At 34.5% G+C, this 16,814-nt stretch overlaps 1 protein-coding gene across 3 annotated transcripts in view; it reads left to right on the top strand.

Moving 5' to 3' along the window:
* LOC122630271 (lachesin-like) overlaps positions 1 to 16,814 on the top strand; it is a 176,986-nt gene that overhangs the window by 43,614 nt on the left and 116,558 nt on the right. For 2 of the 3 annotated variants that reach the window (XM_043814606.1, XM_043814608.1), the window contains exons 3-5: positions 8,283 to 8,422; positions 12,299 to 12,372; positions 14,959 to 15,108. In XM_043814606.1, the coding sequence (XP_043670541.1) occupies positions 8,344 to 8,422; positions 12,299 to 12,372; positions 14,959 to 15,108 (303 nt within the window). In that variant the 5' untranslated portion in view covers positions 8,283 to 8,343. Of the gene's footprint in view, positions 1 to 3,420; positions 3,571 to 8,282; positions 8,423 to 12,298; positions 12,373 to 14,958; positions 15,109 to 16,814 lie in introns of those variants that run through there. The other variant, XM_043814607.1, reaches the window with a different exon arrangement.

Here is a 16,814-nt window from a genome sequence, read left to right as displayed (position 1 = left end):
ATTTTATAAATAAATATTATCAGATTAAGTTTATATTACATATTAGTAAATCGATTCAATGATCATAAAAATATTAAATATACATTTTTTATGATCTTTGAAGAACAATAGAAATATTCGTGCGGATAAACGAGAATCGTAGACGATCATCATAGTGCTTTTAACTCGGACATTACGTTCGACTAAGTTAACTTCCTTTCGTATTTGTTTTTTCTTTCTTATTTTACCAGAACGTTGACGTAAGTCGATTCTGCGTGTTCATCGTCGTTCCGGTATTTTCCCATTGAACGAGCGTGATCGTTTCACCTCAGTCTCACCATTCTCCACGTTGGATGAGATCATTTTGCGTGCTCATCTCGCGTGACCTTTACGATAACTGCGCGTGGCTTCGCGCAAAAGGGAATTCCATTGGGTCAATCGTATTTCCGAGACGCTAACGCTGCAAGTAAAACTGTTCTTTCCATTCTTAAACTGTTATTGCATTTATTCGAAAATTATCTACTCAGTAAGTAATTTAACGTTTGTTCGTAATTCAAGCGGAAATGTTTCGTAAAATATCAAATAACGGTAAACAATAATTGTAAATATTTTATTTTAAATATATATACATATATTTAATAAATCCAAATTTTATTAGTTAATTAAGATACGATAAAGTATATAAAAATCGATGAACGAAATACCATAATACGTTCATATTGTATGTAATTAATAAATAAATTTTAATATGAATTTTATTAAGCTCGAAATAAGAGCATGGAGGTAGAGTAGAATTACCATCGGAGAAAAATTTTTATTAATGATAAAAATCGTTATAATCTACATCGGTAATCCTCAAATATATTTGAAAGGACTATTGATCAAGGGATGGGGCTACATCGATTTGAGCCATAAGTCTCTAGCTTTTTTAATTAAATTCACTTCTGGGCTGACACAATTTTTAAAATTGATTCTTTTGTTACATACAAAATGCATTGACATATTTCGTTATCAGTTTATCTACGTCAGTGGGATTCAAATATGCATTCCCATTTGAAAGAGTATTAACTTTTATACCTTTGCATACTCGGAGAAAAAAAGGAAAAGAGAAAAAATAATGAAAGTAAAATTTAATTTGTATGTATTTATCATGCAATTTTAAGCGTCCATCTTCCAAAATAAATTAAAAGAAGATCAATTGTTTAATAATAATAATCACGAATAATATATATTTATTTCCATAAAAAAAAAAAGAAAAAAGAAATGGGAAAGGTAGATGTTAGGGATTGTTAAAAATATTTTCACCATGAAATACACTTCTTTTGCTATCTTTTCTAATTTTTTTTTCCTTTTTTTTTTTTTTTCTATTAAAAAGAACCAGCATAATTAAGAATCTCAGTTGAGATGACAATTTATATCAAATTAAGATCAAGTTATCCCGTAGGATGGTCTCTCGCTCTACCAATTCTTGAATTCAACAAATTCCGTTAACAACAGTTAGAACGTTGTAGCATTCCTTGAAATTCTCGCGCCTTTTCGGAATTATTCAAACGTGCTTGGAGTTCATATTGAGAAGGATGAGTTGATAGAGAGATATGGAATAAACCGGATTCGGAATCGGACATGAATAGTAGAGAAAGATAGAGACGTTTGGAACGAAAGGAATTGCGATGGGGAGTGAAATACCGGCAGATAGGTACCTACTCGATTATTCGATTTAGTGACGCAAATGTAGAAGCGGCTAAATGTTTGCGGTCAGCTCAATGAAAGAGAGAGAGAGAGAGAGAGAGAGAAGGATGATATCGTCCATAAAAGAAATAATAATCCAGACAAGTACGAGGATTGACGATGAAAGAGAATGAAAGAGAGAGAAAAAGAGAGGAAGATAAAAAATGAGAAAAAGAGAGTGATAGTGTGTATATGTGTTTGTGCGTGTGTGACAGAGAAAAAAAACCCTTTAGTACGCAGTGAGTTTAGAATATAATGCTCGTATGTTTCATGTTTAATGAAAACGTGTTTGCACATATGTCTAGTATACGAATATATGTACAATATATGCGTGTGTGTATGTATATGTAAATTTTCATATGTGACGTATATAAAACGCGTGGACGTCCTCGTGTCGTCGGAGTCATCATGGTGGTGAGTTTTAGCGCGCCGAAAAAAAATGAAAATTTATCGTAGCTGCGTATTATGTAATCCGGTATACCTATGTTGAATTACGTCTCATTAGGTGAGTTCGCGAATAAGAGAGAAAGTGCAGTGGTGAGATCGCAAGTTTGTTTCGAAAATGGTACCTAGCCAGAGAGAGAGAGAGAGAGAGAGAGAGAGAGAGAGAGAGAGGCAGCTAACTTACTTGTAAATGTTTTATTTTTTACCATGCTGTTTATATTTTGTTTGCTTATGTCTGTGTGAGTTTGTTATTTCTTTTAAATCCCTTTTTCTTTTTTTTCCTTTTCGTCTTTTTTTCTACTTTACTCGGTCAAAAGAAAACTTCGAGACTTTGTATGCTCGTTTCTTCCATTTCAACCATCTCTCTCGCCCTTATTCATCCCTCGTTTGTACTCACGTACTCTTCTCTTCTGTTTATTTTTGACACTTGGAAATTAACGGGACTTGTTCTGTATGTTTTTCTTTCAACGTTCCACTTGATAGCAAACCCGTTAAAGACTCACCAGAGAATATACCTTAGATATTCTGTAACAGCGTTGACTACCATTCCTTTTCGCATACATACATGTAGATACACATAAAATAGTTTTTCATTAATGATCACAAATTGGCTGGACTACTGAAAGATATAGAAAAAAAGAAAAAAAAAAAAAAAAAAGAAAAGGAACATAAAAAAAATAAAAGAACAAACATTATCATTTATGATTGTTAAATATGTTATCGACAAACGCTGGATGGTCAAGAGTTTATAAACACGTGCATTATCAGTAAATGGTCTTCAACGAGCGTGTAAAGCGACCGCGTCAAACGCTCTTGTTAGAAACTCTCGAGAGAAGAGAGAGAGAGAGAGAGAGAGAGAGAGAGAGAGAGAGAGAGAGAGAGAAATGGATTTCATTGAGGGTGACCAGTTGATAAAGTTCGTTCGTACAGTTCAAACGAATTCGTACGAATCGCTTGTTCCGAGATATCGTCCTGTATCGAGAACGAAGAGTGCGATAGCTGGTAGGATGAAGAGGTGCAGGGAGGAGGAGGAGGAGGAGGAGGAGGAGGAGGAGGAAGGGGTGGTGATGGCGGTGGAGTAACAGTTGGAGAATGAGAAGGATGAGAGGCCGAGCAATGGCATGTACTTTATGGTTGTGTAGAACACGCTCCGGTTACGTTGTAACGTACTTGTTCGTCGCGCTTGTTACCGATAACTAATGTCGCACCCGCCCATTCGATAGCCGTGCACTCGATCGATCGATTGAACAAAAGAGAGAGAGGGGGGGGGGAGGGGAAGAGAGAGAAAAAGAGAGAGATAGAATCCGTTTGGAGTTAGCATCGAAAGAGAAAGAGATCGATCGGCCGAGCAAATTACGACGCGTGGAACGTTGAAATCGTTGTGTTACACAGGATGGATACTGAAGAGTGGAAACGTGGGTAGGTACTAGAGAAAAGGGACAGGGGTGGTCGCGTCAATTCCGCGCTTTCTGTCACAGAATCGTTCAGAAAATGGACGAAACACGAAGCAACCCTCGTAACATTATCGCTTTGTTCTACACCGGGACGATTTTGTCCGAATTCTTTTTTCTTTTTTCCTTTTTATTTCTTGCTTCTTGTTCTGTTTCTTTTTTCTTTTTTCTTTTTTTGTTTCGTTTTGTTTTCTTTCTTTCTCTTTTTCTTTCATTGCTTCTTCGTTTTTACCCTTTTTCCTCGAGAATCGTGTTGGGATCGAACGATCGAACGATCGATTGATCCAAAGGATTTGCGTTTTTCGTCAAGGAGATAGCTCTTTGTGATAGTTGTATGGATTTAAAGTGCATCGAGAGGGAGAGAGAAAGAGAGAGAGAGAGAGAGAGAGAGAGAGAGAGAGAGAGAGAGAGAGAGAAAGAGAGAGAAATCGTTTTTTCTTCGATGGAATAGACTAAACTTTGTTCTTTATTTCTATTTCTTTTTGCTTCTCTGTTTTTGTCTCTTTTTTTTTCTCTCTTTCTCTCTCTCTATTTCTTTCAATATTCGAGTATTCTTAATATTTAATTCGTAAGTTAAAATATTTCTTGCTCCACGTTGCGATAGAAAATAAATATTGTATTTCAAACAAATAGACAAGTGTATGCACACACGAGTATGTCTATCCATATACGTATATAAGTTAAACCAAAAGTTAAGATTTGACTTACGCATTAGAAATATAGGTAATGATTGTTTGACTTCAATCGAATAAACTCACATGTATGCATATGTATGTGGCTTAGCAAGCACACACTTCATCGAATTTCGACGAATATTGTGACCTGATTATGGCTGAAACAAAGGCGTATGGTTAATGCCAAATAAATTTTATTTGTCGAAGACATTTTCCATGTTGATTAATTCTCTCTCTCGTTCTCTTTCTCTCTCTTTCTGTCTTTATCTCTTTTTCTTTAATCAACTTTAAAATCGTAATGGGAATATGAGTTTGGTGGAGTTATAAATTTGAAATAAAAACAAAAAGAAGATTTTCATCTGCGTTCTTTTTGTTTCTTTTTTTTTCAGGAGAATTTTCACGATCCCTGTATTTATCATGCTGGATCGCTAAGTTTCATATGGGATAAAGCTTTGGTTACGTTTGTTCGTGAAATGTCATTTTATCGGTCGCTAGTTGGAGAAAGAGGGGAGAGAGATGAGAGAGAGAGAGAGAGAGAGAGAGAGAGAGAGAGAGAGAGAGAGAGAGAGAGAGAGAGAGAGAGAGAGAGCTAACATTCGTGTTTTATGGTCGTAAGTTATTACCCTTCTCGTAAGAGAATTTAGAGCTTTTCTTTCTTTCTCTCTCTCTTCTCTTCTCTTCTCTCTCTCCCTTGTGTATACTTTTCTATTTCTTTTATTTTGTTTCGTTTTTTTTTTTTTAGTATAAGCTGTTACTACGCTTCGATAAACTGGCTAAGCGATGAGGAATCATTCGTTTTATCGTTCGCAATTAAATTTTTTTTTCCCTTTTGCAATCGTCGTAATCGAACAACCGTAAGAATTCCTCGATATCATTTTAAATAAAGAAATGAAAATTAATTTTCAAATCGTCGTCTCACGTAATATCTGAAAATTCAACGAATAAGCTAGAATCTATCATTGAGAGGATTTACTTCTTTTTTTTTTTCTTTTTTGCATAAATTGTATTGAAATATTGTGAGAAAAATTTTAATAAAAAATTTTATTATGCGCGATAATAAATATGTTGAAATTCTCTATAAGAAATAATGTTTATGTCGATTACATTGATTTAAAATGATTCAATTAAACGAGGAAAATGATATCGTCGAATTTAATCAGATTAGAACGTTATCCAATTAATCATTCGTCAAGGTACGATACAAATTTCTAATGAAAATTCATAGTATATGCACTAAATCAATTAACTAGGCCTAAATTATCTAAGTTTGAATGGCGATCGATTTTCAGAAAAGGGATCGTTTCCGCGATTATGGATTTGGTTGGTGTTTGCTCAATAAGCCCAAGCGAATTCAACGATACGGCCATTATTAGCCGCGGGCTTTCCGGTTGGTAGTTATTAATCGATGTCGGTTCTACGAAGTTGTATGCAAAGCATATATATAGTTCGAAGAAACGCATACGAGGAATTAGAGGATTTCCTTCTCTTTCTTCGTGAGTAATGAAAAAGGAGCTTTGTCAATTGTGATTCCTCGTAGAAATCGATAAATCGACTGACTCTCATTCCTATGTATTCGCAACGTATCAATTTTGCAAAACAAAACGTTACCATCGTCTTTATTCATTCGTATATTTCCATTCACGTTCGATCGCGTAGAGATTCTTTGACGAAAATTAATACGATTAGTCCGATTGTTCGCAAACCTTTGGAAAATCGGATTAAAACGCGAATTAATAGAAGGGAAAGATCGTGAGATAGAAGAAGAAGAAGAAGAAGAAGAAGAAGAAGAAGAAGAAGAAAAATCGGACGAAATTCTAAGTATTTTATTTAAACGAATTATCTACGAAAGTTTTTGACGGTAAATAAAAGAATAGAGGACAGATTCGGGTCGGATCATTTTCCGAGATGGACCAACTGAGATATGTTCAACACCTGCTCATGGCTAGTTCGAAAAATCTGTCAAAGAAATAAATTTATAGCGTCGTAGAGACGTCGTTCGTGCCGGTAACAGGCATATCCCATCGTTCATTGTTTATTCGTGCGAGCAAATCCTGTTGTCAGGTGGACAGGACTGCTGGGTAATCTCACGTAACGATGTTACGTGGTCAGCTTGCTATTATATTTTTTTTAGCTCTTCCTTCCTACCTATTTTATATTTTTTTTGTTTTTTTTTTGTTGTCGTGGTCGTCGTTGTTTTTATTGTTGTCCGTCGTCGTCATCGTTGTTGTTGTTGTTGTTGTTGTTGTTGTTGTGGTCATCGTCGTCGTCGTCGTCGTCGTCGTCGTTGTCGTCGTCGTCGTTGATTTTTATTTTTTATTTTTTTCCAGTTTTGTTGTTGTTGTTGTTGTTGTGCTCCGCTATTATCTATTTTTCACATCCAACAGACGCCTCCATTCTTCGTCGACGAGCGCGGAGTGTGCTCGGAGAGAACGTTGGATGATTCAGAGTGACAACATAAAGCAGAGAAAGAGAAGTGCTTTTCGGGTACAACCACAAACTCGTTACGAAGCACCTGTAGGAGACAGTAGGATTATTCGAAAATTGTTGGGTAAAGACACTGATGAACAGGAGGGACTTGGAGGTTGTAACAAGTTCTCCTTTCCTTGTTTGTTTCTTTTGGAATTATTTTTGGGTTCTTGTTGAACGAAGAAATAGATAGATAAAAAGAGAAAGAGAGAGAGAGAGAGAGAGAGAGAGAGAGAGATAAAGAGACTATCGAAAAGTTTTAGGTGAAAGGTTGGGGTTCGATCGAATAGACGAAAGATTCGTTGGAGTATCTAAACGCTTTTCAGTAAAGTGGGAGAACGACGGGTAGAGATGTCGTTGTTTTCTTCTACGAACTTCCGTTCAAATCGAATCATCACGGAATTTCGTGGTAACAATCTTCTATTTGAGTTGGTGCGCCCAACTGATTCTCTACCGTTCGTCCTTCTCGTTGCCGACCCCATGGGAAAACTTTATGGTTCATCTATAAACTCGATAAATTCTACTTCGGTAAAAGAAGATGGATGAACATATTTATTTTCAAATCAATTCTAAACATAAGTTATTGGGTTTCGATCGGCCTGATAGAAGATTTAGAAAATCATTAGTCAAACTTATCGGAAAATCATTATGAAAATAAGATCGTTTTGCATGAGTCCGATGAATATGAAGAAAAAAAAAAAAAAAGAAAAAAAGAAAGAACGAAGTCGAAAAAAATAATACAATTAAAGTAATGGTTGAAAGAATTGATATCGTAATAATCATTATATTATTCTATTATTCTATAATAAAAAGAGAAGGAGGTAAAGTGAATGAAAGAAAGAGAAAGAGAGAGAAAGAGGAACAGAAAGAAAGAGAGAGTGGAGTCTTTCGTTTTTCTTATTTTTTTTTTCCACATCGATTTTCTTCAAGACGTACTCGCTTAACTGTTCCTGACAATACCCTTTCGTGTTTCCTACGAAACCTTTCTCCTACGATCGTCTGTCTTCGACAACGCCGAGTTTCTAACTTGGATTTATTATTCTCGGCTCCTCCGTCTAGGAGTCGTCATCGAGAAGTAGTTTTAAAGTGCAAGAGAACGTTTTGTCGATTTTTTTTCTCTCTCTTTCTCACTCCTTCTATCTCGTACGATGCTTGTTAATTCTCCGAAAAAAGGAGCAGGGTGACTTTTTCTAGGACATTCGTTGAGAGCACATCGCATTGATCTTTGCTCAACGAGACCCTCTCTATCTATCCATTTATCTATATCTCTCTCTTTCTCTCTCGCTCCTTCTCTTTCTCACATTCTCTTTCTGTATATTCGTGAATTTGGTTAAATCGAACATAGACACACGCACACATATACACTCAGAGAAGTTGTGATAATATTTGAATATTACCACAGAGAATCGATGCTATATGTTATATCACTGTTCGACGTTTACTTCTTATTTTAATTTAATGATTCTCGTGAATTGATTTATAAAAAAGAACTTTAGAAAACAAAACTTTTATAATCGAAATTTTCACATATTAATTGCAGAAGCAGGAACGCGGAAAGTGCTGCGACTTTGGGACTAGAAATGAGTTGAGGATCGGCTACGATGTTGAGTCGTTTGTCGGCCGTGGTGGCCTCCATTTTGGTTCACCAGGTACACTTTCTGTGCACCGCAGATTCTCAAGGTAAGCGTAATCATTATAAAAATTTTTTAGAACGTTTTCTAGTAGCTTAGAAATTTCATGATAGTAAATATTTTTGGAGCGAACGTATTTTCTATTGTCGTAATATAACAAACAGCACGCGTGTATATGAGCATATAAATTGTGAATATACGAAAGAAAGAAAGAGAGAGAGAGAGAGATAGGAGGGTTCATATTTTATGGTACGATCGTTTCTCAGGGAATTTCAATGCCACGAGAAAAGTTACACGTTGGTTAAGAAGTCGCGTTACGTTTGAATTCTTTTTAGAAAGAAGAAAAAAAGGAAAAAAAAATGAAAAAGTAAAAGAGAAAAATAAAATGAGGAATAAAAAATATCTTATTGTGCGGTTACCAAAGATCTCGAAGGGCAAGATTATAGGTGCTGAATAACGAGTCACAGATACTGGATGCTCCTGGCTCGACGCTCAGACATTGTCCTATAATTTTCCAATTAAGGCATTGGATTCCCATAAATTCTAGGACCTTCGACAGAATCCATAAATTCGACGTCGAGCGACAAGCCGTGTGCGCTGGTCCAATCGTACTTTTAGACTCCAGACGGCCCTTACATTACGAAGTGGAACGATGAAATCGAAGCTAGAGAGGGAGAGAGAGAGAGAGAGAGAGAGAGAGAGAGAGAGAGAGAGAGAGAGAAATAGAAAGAGGAAGAAGAAAGAAAGAAGAAGGTGGACGATGAATATCGATTAATGGCCAACGACGATCCTTTCGAGACGACGTAAAATTCTATTCTCCCTCTTTCCAAAGTAGAGAAATAATACCGACCACGCTGAGACAAATATCCAATTCTCTTGAGAAAAACATTCGATCGATTGTTTCCGCTGTTGAAAGAAAAGGGTCGATTCGACCATTAACACGCTTTTATCCTTCAAATTTCGATCTTTTTCGTATTTTTCTAAACGTTTGATTTTTCTCTATAAATCTATAATAAATATGAAATGGGTATTCGACTGAATTTCTTAACTCAATCAATTTATCTAAATATTATATATCGTAGATATATGTGTAGATAGTATAATAGATATATATCTATATATAGATATAACAGAAGAAAGAAATGAAAGAGAGAAAAATTTTCTAATAATATTATATGTGTGTTATAAAAAGATAAATATAATGTTTAATACTATATAGCTCGGTTAAGCCTAGTCAGAAACGTTGACACCTTTCGAAACTTAATCTCCCGTAGACGTTTCTGGAGACGTATTTCGAAATCCTGACCAGAGAGGAGAGTAACCGGATTTATTCTTCCGTTGAGATTATGTGCTTCGTCTTTCCAACGGATATTAGAAGTCCGTTCGTATCGTGTACTTTTCTTGGATAGTACCTCTCTTTGCTATCGAGAGAAAATTCTGCTCGCGAGATTGGTCCTGCCAGAAAGGACGTGGGTTCCTCTCACTCGAGCTGATAAATTTCTTGAGGATTATCCCGTCGTTCTTCGGAAAATACCGAGACTCCGAAATGACTTCGAAATACTGAAAGAGAGAGAGAGAGAGAGAGAGAGATAAGGATATAGATAGATAAAAGAAAGGAATGGGTTACGCGTTTGGAACAAAATCGCCGATCGTCTTAGATTCAAAGAAAATAATTTCGATGCTAGTCGTAGCTCTATAAGAAGATCCTCAAACAAGCTGATCGCGATCATGAGCTCGGAAATGAGAAAGGAGTAAGGTACTCGCGGAAACCGCGAGTCACCAAATTTGATCGAGAGATATTGAACTTCTTTCTTTCCTATCTCTCTCTCTTTCTCTGTGTGTGTGTGTGTGTGTGTGTGTGTGTGCGCGAGAGTGTCTGTATGTGTGTTCTTCAAATTCTCTAGCTATTTCTTCTTCCTCTTCTTCTTCTTCTTTTTATTTTCTTTATCCACTCTCTGTCTCACCCAAACCGTCCAAAGATTCCGACTTTATATAGGAAAGAGAGATTGCTGTCTCTCTCTCTCTCTCTCTCTCTCTTTCTTTTTTTTTACTTTTTTTTTCTTTCTTTTTTACAATCTTGGTTTCGACTCTCAAAGAATTCTTCGCGAAAAAGTGACTTTATTACTTCTTCTCGGACTATCTACTATTCTTTTTCCACGATGTGTGCCAAGGCATGTAAAATGTATTAAACGTTGATAAGTATGCAAGTAGATCGTATTCAAAGTAAAAGAAAAAAAAGGGAGAAAAGCTCTATTCCATTTAGCGATCTAATTTTTTTTACTTCTTTTTTTTATTTTTTTCTTTCTTCCTTCCTTGCTCTCTTTCCTCTCTTTTCTTTTCTTTTCTTTTTTTTTTTTTTTGCTTCCATCGACGAAGTACGCATTATCATATTGATTTTCAATCTCTTTCTGATATCTACATTTTAATTAATTATAGAAATTAGTACGTGGTGTATTAGTTTCAATGAAAATTCGCGATGCTTTGTTATTTTATTTTGTTAACGCGTTTATATTTATTTATATTTTCCGTTCGAATTAATCTTGAACGAAAATAATTATGAGCAAAGCAGAAAAAAATTTTATTGATAATACAATTGGGAATTATAATTATTTAAAACCAGCAATATTATTCGCAATATATTTCTATGAGAATATCGTGTACGAAGGAGAAATGAGAAAAAAAAAGAAAAGAAAAGAAAAAAAAAAAAGAGAGAAGGAAAAAAAGAAGAGAACGAAGAAAAAAGACGAAACGAAGAGATCCATTGGTCTCGTTAGAAGAAAATTAATTCTTATCTCGATCCGTTATTATATGTAATTAATAGAACTGTGTATTCATCGTGTGTGCGTTGTCATGGGAACGCACGGCATGTACAAGAATCAGTGCTAGGAATGATAGTGGTCCATACGCGTGTTCGAGGTCTCCATGGTGAGGGCGAGATGCGAAAAGCTCTCGATTGTGAAACACGTGAAGGGAATCGAATTAACAGGGTTACCACGTTCGCCATTCAAACTGAATGTTACCTGAAGGGCATTGTAACACGTAACAAAGCGTTTAGTCTTAAGATCGATTCATTCTTTATCATTTTTATCGAACACTCTCGATTTCGATGAAATTAAATCGATTACAAAAAAATTTTTCCTAAACTTCATTACACGTTGTTTTTATTTATAATTGAATATATGTATATGTGGATTATAGATTATAACGAAACGGTATAGTTTCTTTTTTCTTTTTTTTTGTTTATTTTTTATTAAAATTTATATCTTAAAGGCAATTGTGCGAATCGATCGTTTATTATATTGGGTTGTTGGTAATATCATTAAAAATAGAGAACGTCTAAGAAGAAAGAGTTAAAATATCGAATAGATGAAGGATTTAGTTAACCTCGACATTTGTTCCCTTCATATTTTATAATATACTCTAAATATAGTATTTTAACAGTATGTACGTACTTTATTTTATTTGGCCGCTTTCGTTAATCGGTTTCAATTTTTTTTTCTCTCTACGAAGTTACGACATTTGAGATTACAAATTGAAAGGGAATATTATTAATTCTTTTTTCGATTGAAAATTGGTATCTAAAACGATGAAAAAAAAAAAAGAAAAGAAAAATAGAAACCAAATTGAATCGATTAAAAAGGACAACGATGAATAACGAGAGGCAGATAAAAGGGAGAGAAAGAGTGAGCGAGAGAGAGAGAGAGAGAGAGAGAGAGAGAGAGAGAAAGAGACACACAGATAGAGAGAAAGAAAGAGAGAAAGAGAAAGAAAAAGAGAAAAAGAAAAAAAGAGAAATTCATTTTCGATGGAACAAAAATTAGTTTGTGATAGATTTTCCTTCGTCCTTTTATATTCATGTATGCATGTATACGTGTATATATGTATACCATTAAGAAGTATACAAAGTCATTTTAAACGATTGCAGGCGTGAAGCCAGTTCCTGGGCTGGAAAACCTGCCGAGGTCGTTCTGGCGTGAGCTCAGTTCACCCTTTACCGAGGTAAGTTTCGCGCACGGTTAAACTCGGAACGTGAAGTTGCCTTTCGGAATCGGGATGCCGATCTAAATTCGTTCCTCTCGTTTTCGACCTTTCAAAGAGCAACGTTTCTATACGCGTCTGTGGTTTTCGAAGGAGCGTTGACGTCATTTTGGTATGCGTTTCACTCGTCGTTTCATGCGAGCAACACTATTTCGAATATCCATTTTGCGTAGATGCATATCTATATAGTAATTTATATACGTACGTGTATATGAATATGTGTATGTACGTATATACGCTTTGCAGCCATTGCATATCATATTAAAATTATTTTGCCTCATTATAGCACATTCTTTTTTCTGTTCCTAATTAACTGTTAAAAGATATTAAATCGTGAAAAAAATTGTCTCGATTTATTTCTTCCTTTCTTTGTTTTTTTTTTTTTTTTTTTTTTTTTTTTTTTTAATGGAAAAGAAGAAGAATTTTGTTTTATTACTGTTTCTTTCTTTCTTTCTTCTTTATTCTTGTTACATATTTTAGAAGAAGATGAAATTATTTGATTTGATTAAAGCCTTATTCGTGTTCTTTGATAATTAAGTTCTTGACGTATATTAATATTACGGGAAATTGATTTTTGTTGTAATTGGAAATAATATGGAGATAGGCAGTATGTAAGAACTAATACAAATTAATTTCATTCAGGTGTTTCTTACGTTTTTAGGGGGTATAACTTTATTAATGATTTATCTTTAACGATATTAACAAAAGAAAGGAAATAATAATTTTCGTTGTTAGAAGCCGTTCAAAATTAGAATTTTTATATTTACATCATTTTTTTTTTTATTATTCCTAACGATCTAGACGAACAAATTTGTCTAGCTTTCTGTTTCACTGTTCAACAATTCATTGGAATTGAATTCTTGTTTTCTTTTCTATCTGTTTTTCTATCAACTCGTAAGACATACTCGTCATAGTCGAGATGAAAAGAAAAACTTGGTTTAATTTGTACGGCTTCTCGAATTGATTAAACTCGAGTGTTTTAATTTTCGTTCGTAAAACGTAACGTGTACTCCGTTATTTTCGACGCTTTTGAAGATCCTTTTTTTTTTTACGACGTCACGTCGACGTGACCGCGATGGGTTTTAGTATGTCCCAATCTAGTCCCCTCTACTCTTTCAACCCCTTTTCTACTCATTCTCCTCGTTTTTCTCCATCACACTTATACATTCTCAAGTGTCGTAAAGTTTTTCTCTCCTGCCGATACACTCTATCTTTTGCTTCGTCGTTACCGCGACCAAAGAGAAACGCGAGAACGCTATCAAATAACTATCTTACGTGAAAATCTTTGCACCTAGACAACTCTCATCTTGCATATTCTTTATCTTTTTCCTCTTTTTCTTTTTCTTCTTCTTCTTCTTCTGCTTCTTTAGTTTTTTTTATCTTCTTTTCATTTCATTTTTTTTTCTATTTTTTTTGCCTATCTCTCACTAGTCTCTTCACCGTTCACTTTTTTTTATCCTCTAATGTAAAATTGTTATTATTTGTTATTTTTCTTCTACTTTTGTTTCTTCTATCTTTCTTTTTCCTTTTTTTTTATATTTCTAATCCTTTTTAAAAGAATCGCATAAAAGGATCGTATTTAGCGGCATACATACTATTTTCTCTACGATATTCTAGCGTCCAAGCTTTTACACGTCCGATCTAATAAAAGCGAATTTGAAATTCGTTCGGTTGATTCGCCGATAATACAATTCAAATAATAAGATAAATGCATTGATAAATTTGCCGTACCTTCACGAATTTATTGGAAAATTATTGCGAACGTAATCTCGCGGAGTTGAAAGGTCGCCGACCTGAAATTCATTCGTACGATCGTGTAACCACAGCTGTCGGTCGATGCACGAATATCGAGCACGGTGAATTCAAAGTGTGGCCGCTTTGCAACGGTAAAGATCGTTTTACGGATCGTTTCTTTCCCTCGTATTTAAGATTTCCTTCGCATTATTGTTTCACTTTTCAATCGGTTGAAAATATAGCGAGATGGAAATTTAAAAGCGAAATTCAAAACCATAAATGCGAACTCGAAAAAGCAAAGCTTCCGTTATCACGATGGTTTCGATTAAACCAAAAAAGAAAAAAAAAATAAACGATTGTTTATCGAACGGCTATTATGCAAACGTGTTCGATGTAAATGACTGGGTGAAGTGAGAGCACCTTTTTTTCCCTCGTTTTTGGACATTTTCTCTTCGAGCGAGAACGTAAACAGAGAGAACCCTGGATAGTTTTTAAAGAGCTGACATCACGAGTGATTCATTTTATTGACCTCGTTTCAAAGAGAGAAAGAGAAAATCGGGTCGGTCATTCTGTCGTAATTGTATGTTTAAAACGAAGGGAAAAAATGGAAATATTAAAGGAATATTGTTCGATATAAATATTTATTTAAAATATAAATTATTCGATTATAAAATATGTATATAATATCTTGTACACATGTATGTTCTGTAAATGTTGCAACACGTCTGTGTGTGTGTGTGTGTGTGTGTGTGTGTCTGTGCTCGCGCGTGTAGATGTGTTTGTGTGAGTAATTGCTTCTGATTTAATTTGCAGGTGTACGAAGTGGACAGTTTTGCCACCGAGATCAGTGCAACGCCCGAACCAAGGCCGTTTTTCGAAGATCCAGAGAGCAACATTACAGTGCAGTTAGGAGCTCAAGTACACATGCACTGTAGAGTGCAAAATTTGCAAAAGAATTTGAAGGTAAGCGCGATGTGATTTCTATTTATTTATTTATTTATTTGTTCATTTATTTATGTATTTATGTATTTATTTTTATTTTTTTTTTCATCGGTAACAATTTATAGATCGTTTAAGTTTTTTATTGTATGGGTGATTGAGAAAATAAAATGAAAAAAAGGGAGTAAATAACATGAACGTAGAATTTAGAGAGAGAGAGAGAGAGAGAGAGAAAGTCAACTCTTTGAAGTTATTTCGAACATTTATTTTAAATGAAAACCACCGATGGCTCATATAATATTTGATTAAAATAATTTTAAAATGAAAGTGTATTTTTCCTCGAAATATTATTTCCAAAAATGTTGAATGCGCGTTATATTCCTGTTCATTCAAATTAATTTAGAATAATTTTGCTCATGTAAAATCTGCTATGTTCGAGTTTTCATTTTGAAAAGGATAACTATGAATAATCGAAATAGAAGAACGTTGAAATAGGAGTGTTAATATATTCAACGTTTTTAATTTATAATTATCATTTAATTTATAATGATTCGAGTATTGTTTATTTTAATTTACCTTACTCTCTTGATCGCATTTTGTCGTATTTATTTGTTTTAAAAATATTCTTTTAAAATCTTCTTTTCTGCTATCCCATCAAGACCTTATTGGCTTCTCAACACCCAACACTGTAATCCTATGTCCCTTATCTCCCTTTCGACGTCAACATGCGAGCAAGCACATAACTTCCCGAATTCTCCCGAAGTAAATTCCAGTAAATCCTGGCTGAAAATATTTTCCATGTTAATTCCGCGGTTTCAACGTATTATCATAGCGACATGTATTATATTCTCATTTTTCTTTCTCACAGTAAACCAAATTTTGTATTTATCCGAAAGAGCTGCTTCAAATTTCAAATAAATTTGTCCAATTAATTTGAAAATTTTGCTCTCTCTTATTTTTTGTTTTATATATTTAATATGAATATTAAAAATTTTAATTGTCATATAAATAACAGATTTATGAATTATTAATAGGATATTGATTTCGTTTATTATTATTATTCTTTTTGTTTCGTACAATCAAGGAGACTTCTGAGAATTTGTGAAAAGAAAGAAAATATATTCGAGACATCTTATCTATTTATTTGTCAATAATCGTATTACATACGAAGTCTGAAAATTGAATTATATTAAAAAACTAATATTTGTATTGATAATATCGTAAAAGCGATGGAGATCACAATTTTTCCATATAATATTGGAAAGTTTTAGAATATCATAACAAAAATACATAACCATTTATATTTTTCCGAAGTAAAATTTACAGATTAATCGTAGATAGGAAAATATTGGTATACAAAATTTGCGGAGAGCAAAGTGTTCCAGGAAACGTCGAACATCATTTCGTACGATATGAAAACGTAATCGTGTACGTTATCTATATACGTGTGTACACTGCATTTATCTTATAGTTATGTCCATAAATCGTTGTCAGCATTTACTAATCCGAGCGAAGCTTGCCACGCTTTCGAAGCTGTCTACGAGCGACGAACGTGAAACGTTTTGCTCGTTCGCCGTAGTGGTCCTCGGAATTCAATCTTTCTAAGTGGGACAACGGTAAATCGACCAAACAAGTTGTTCCGTACGGTTAGACGAGAGATAGAGATAGAGAGAGAGAGATAGAGATGGATAGAGAGAGAGAGAGAGAGAGAGAGAGAGAGAGAGAGAGAG

This window comes from Vespula pensylvanica, chromosome 6, assembly GCF_014466175.1.
Source record: "Vespula pensylvanica isolate Volc-1 chromosome 6, ASM1446617v1, whole genome shotgun sequence".
Classification (NCBI taxonomy): domain Eukaryota; kingdom Metazoa; phylum Arthropoda; class Insecta; order Hymenoptera; family Vespidae; genus Vespula; species Vespula pensylvanica.
This window is presented reverse-complemented; position numbering and strand designations above follow the sequence as displayed.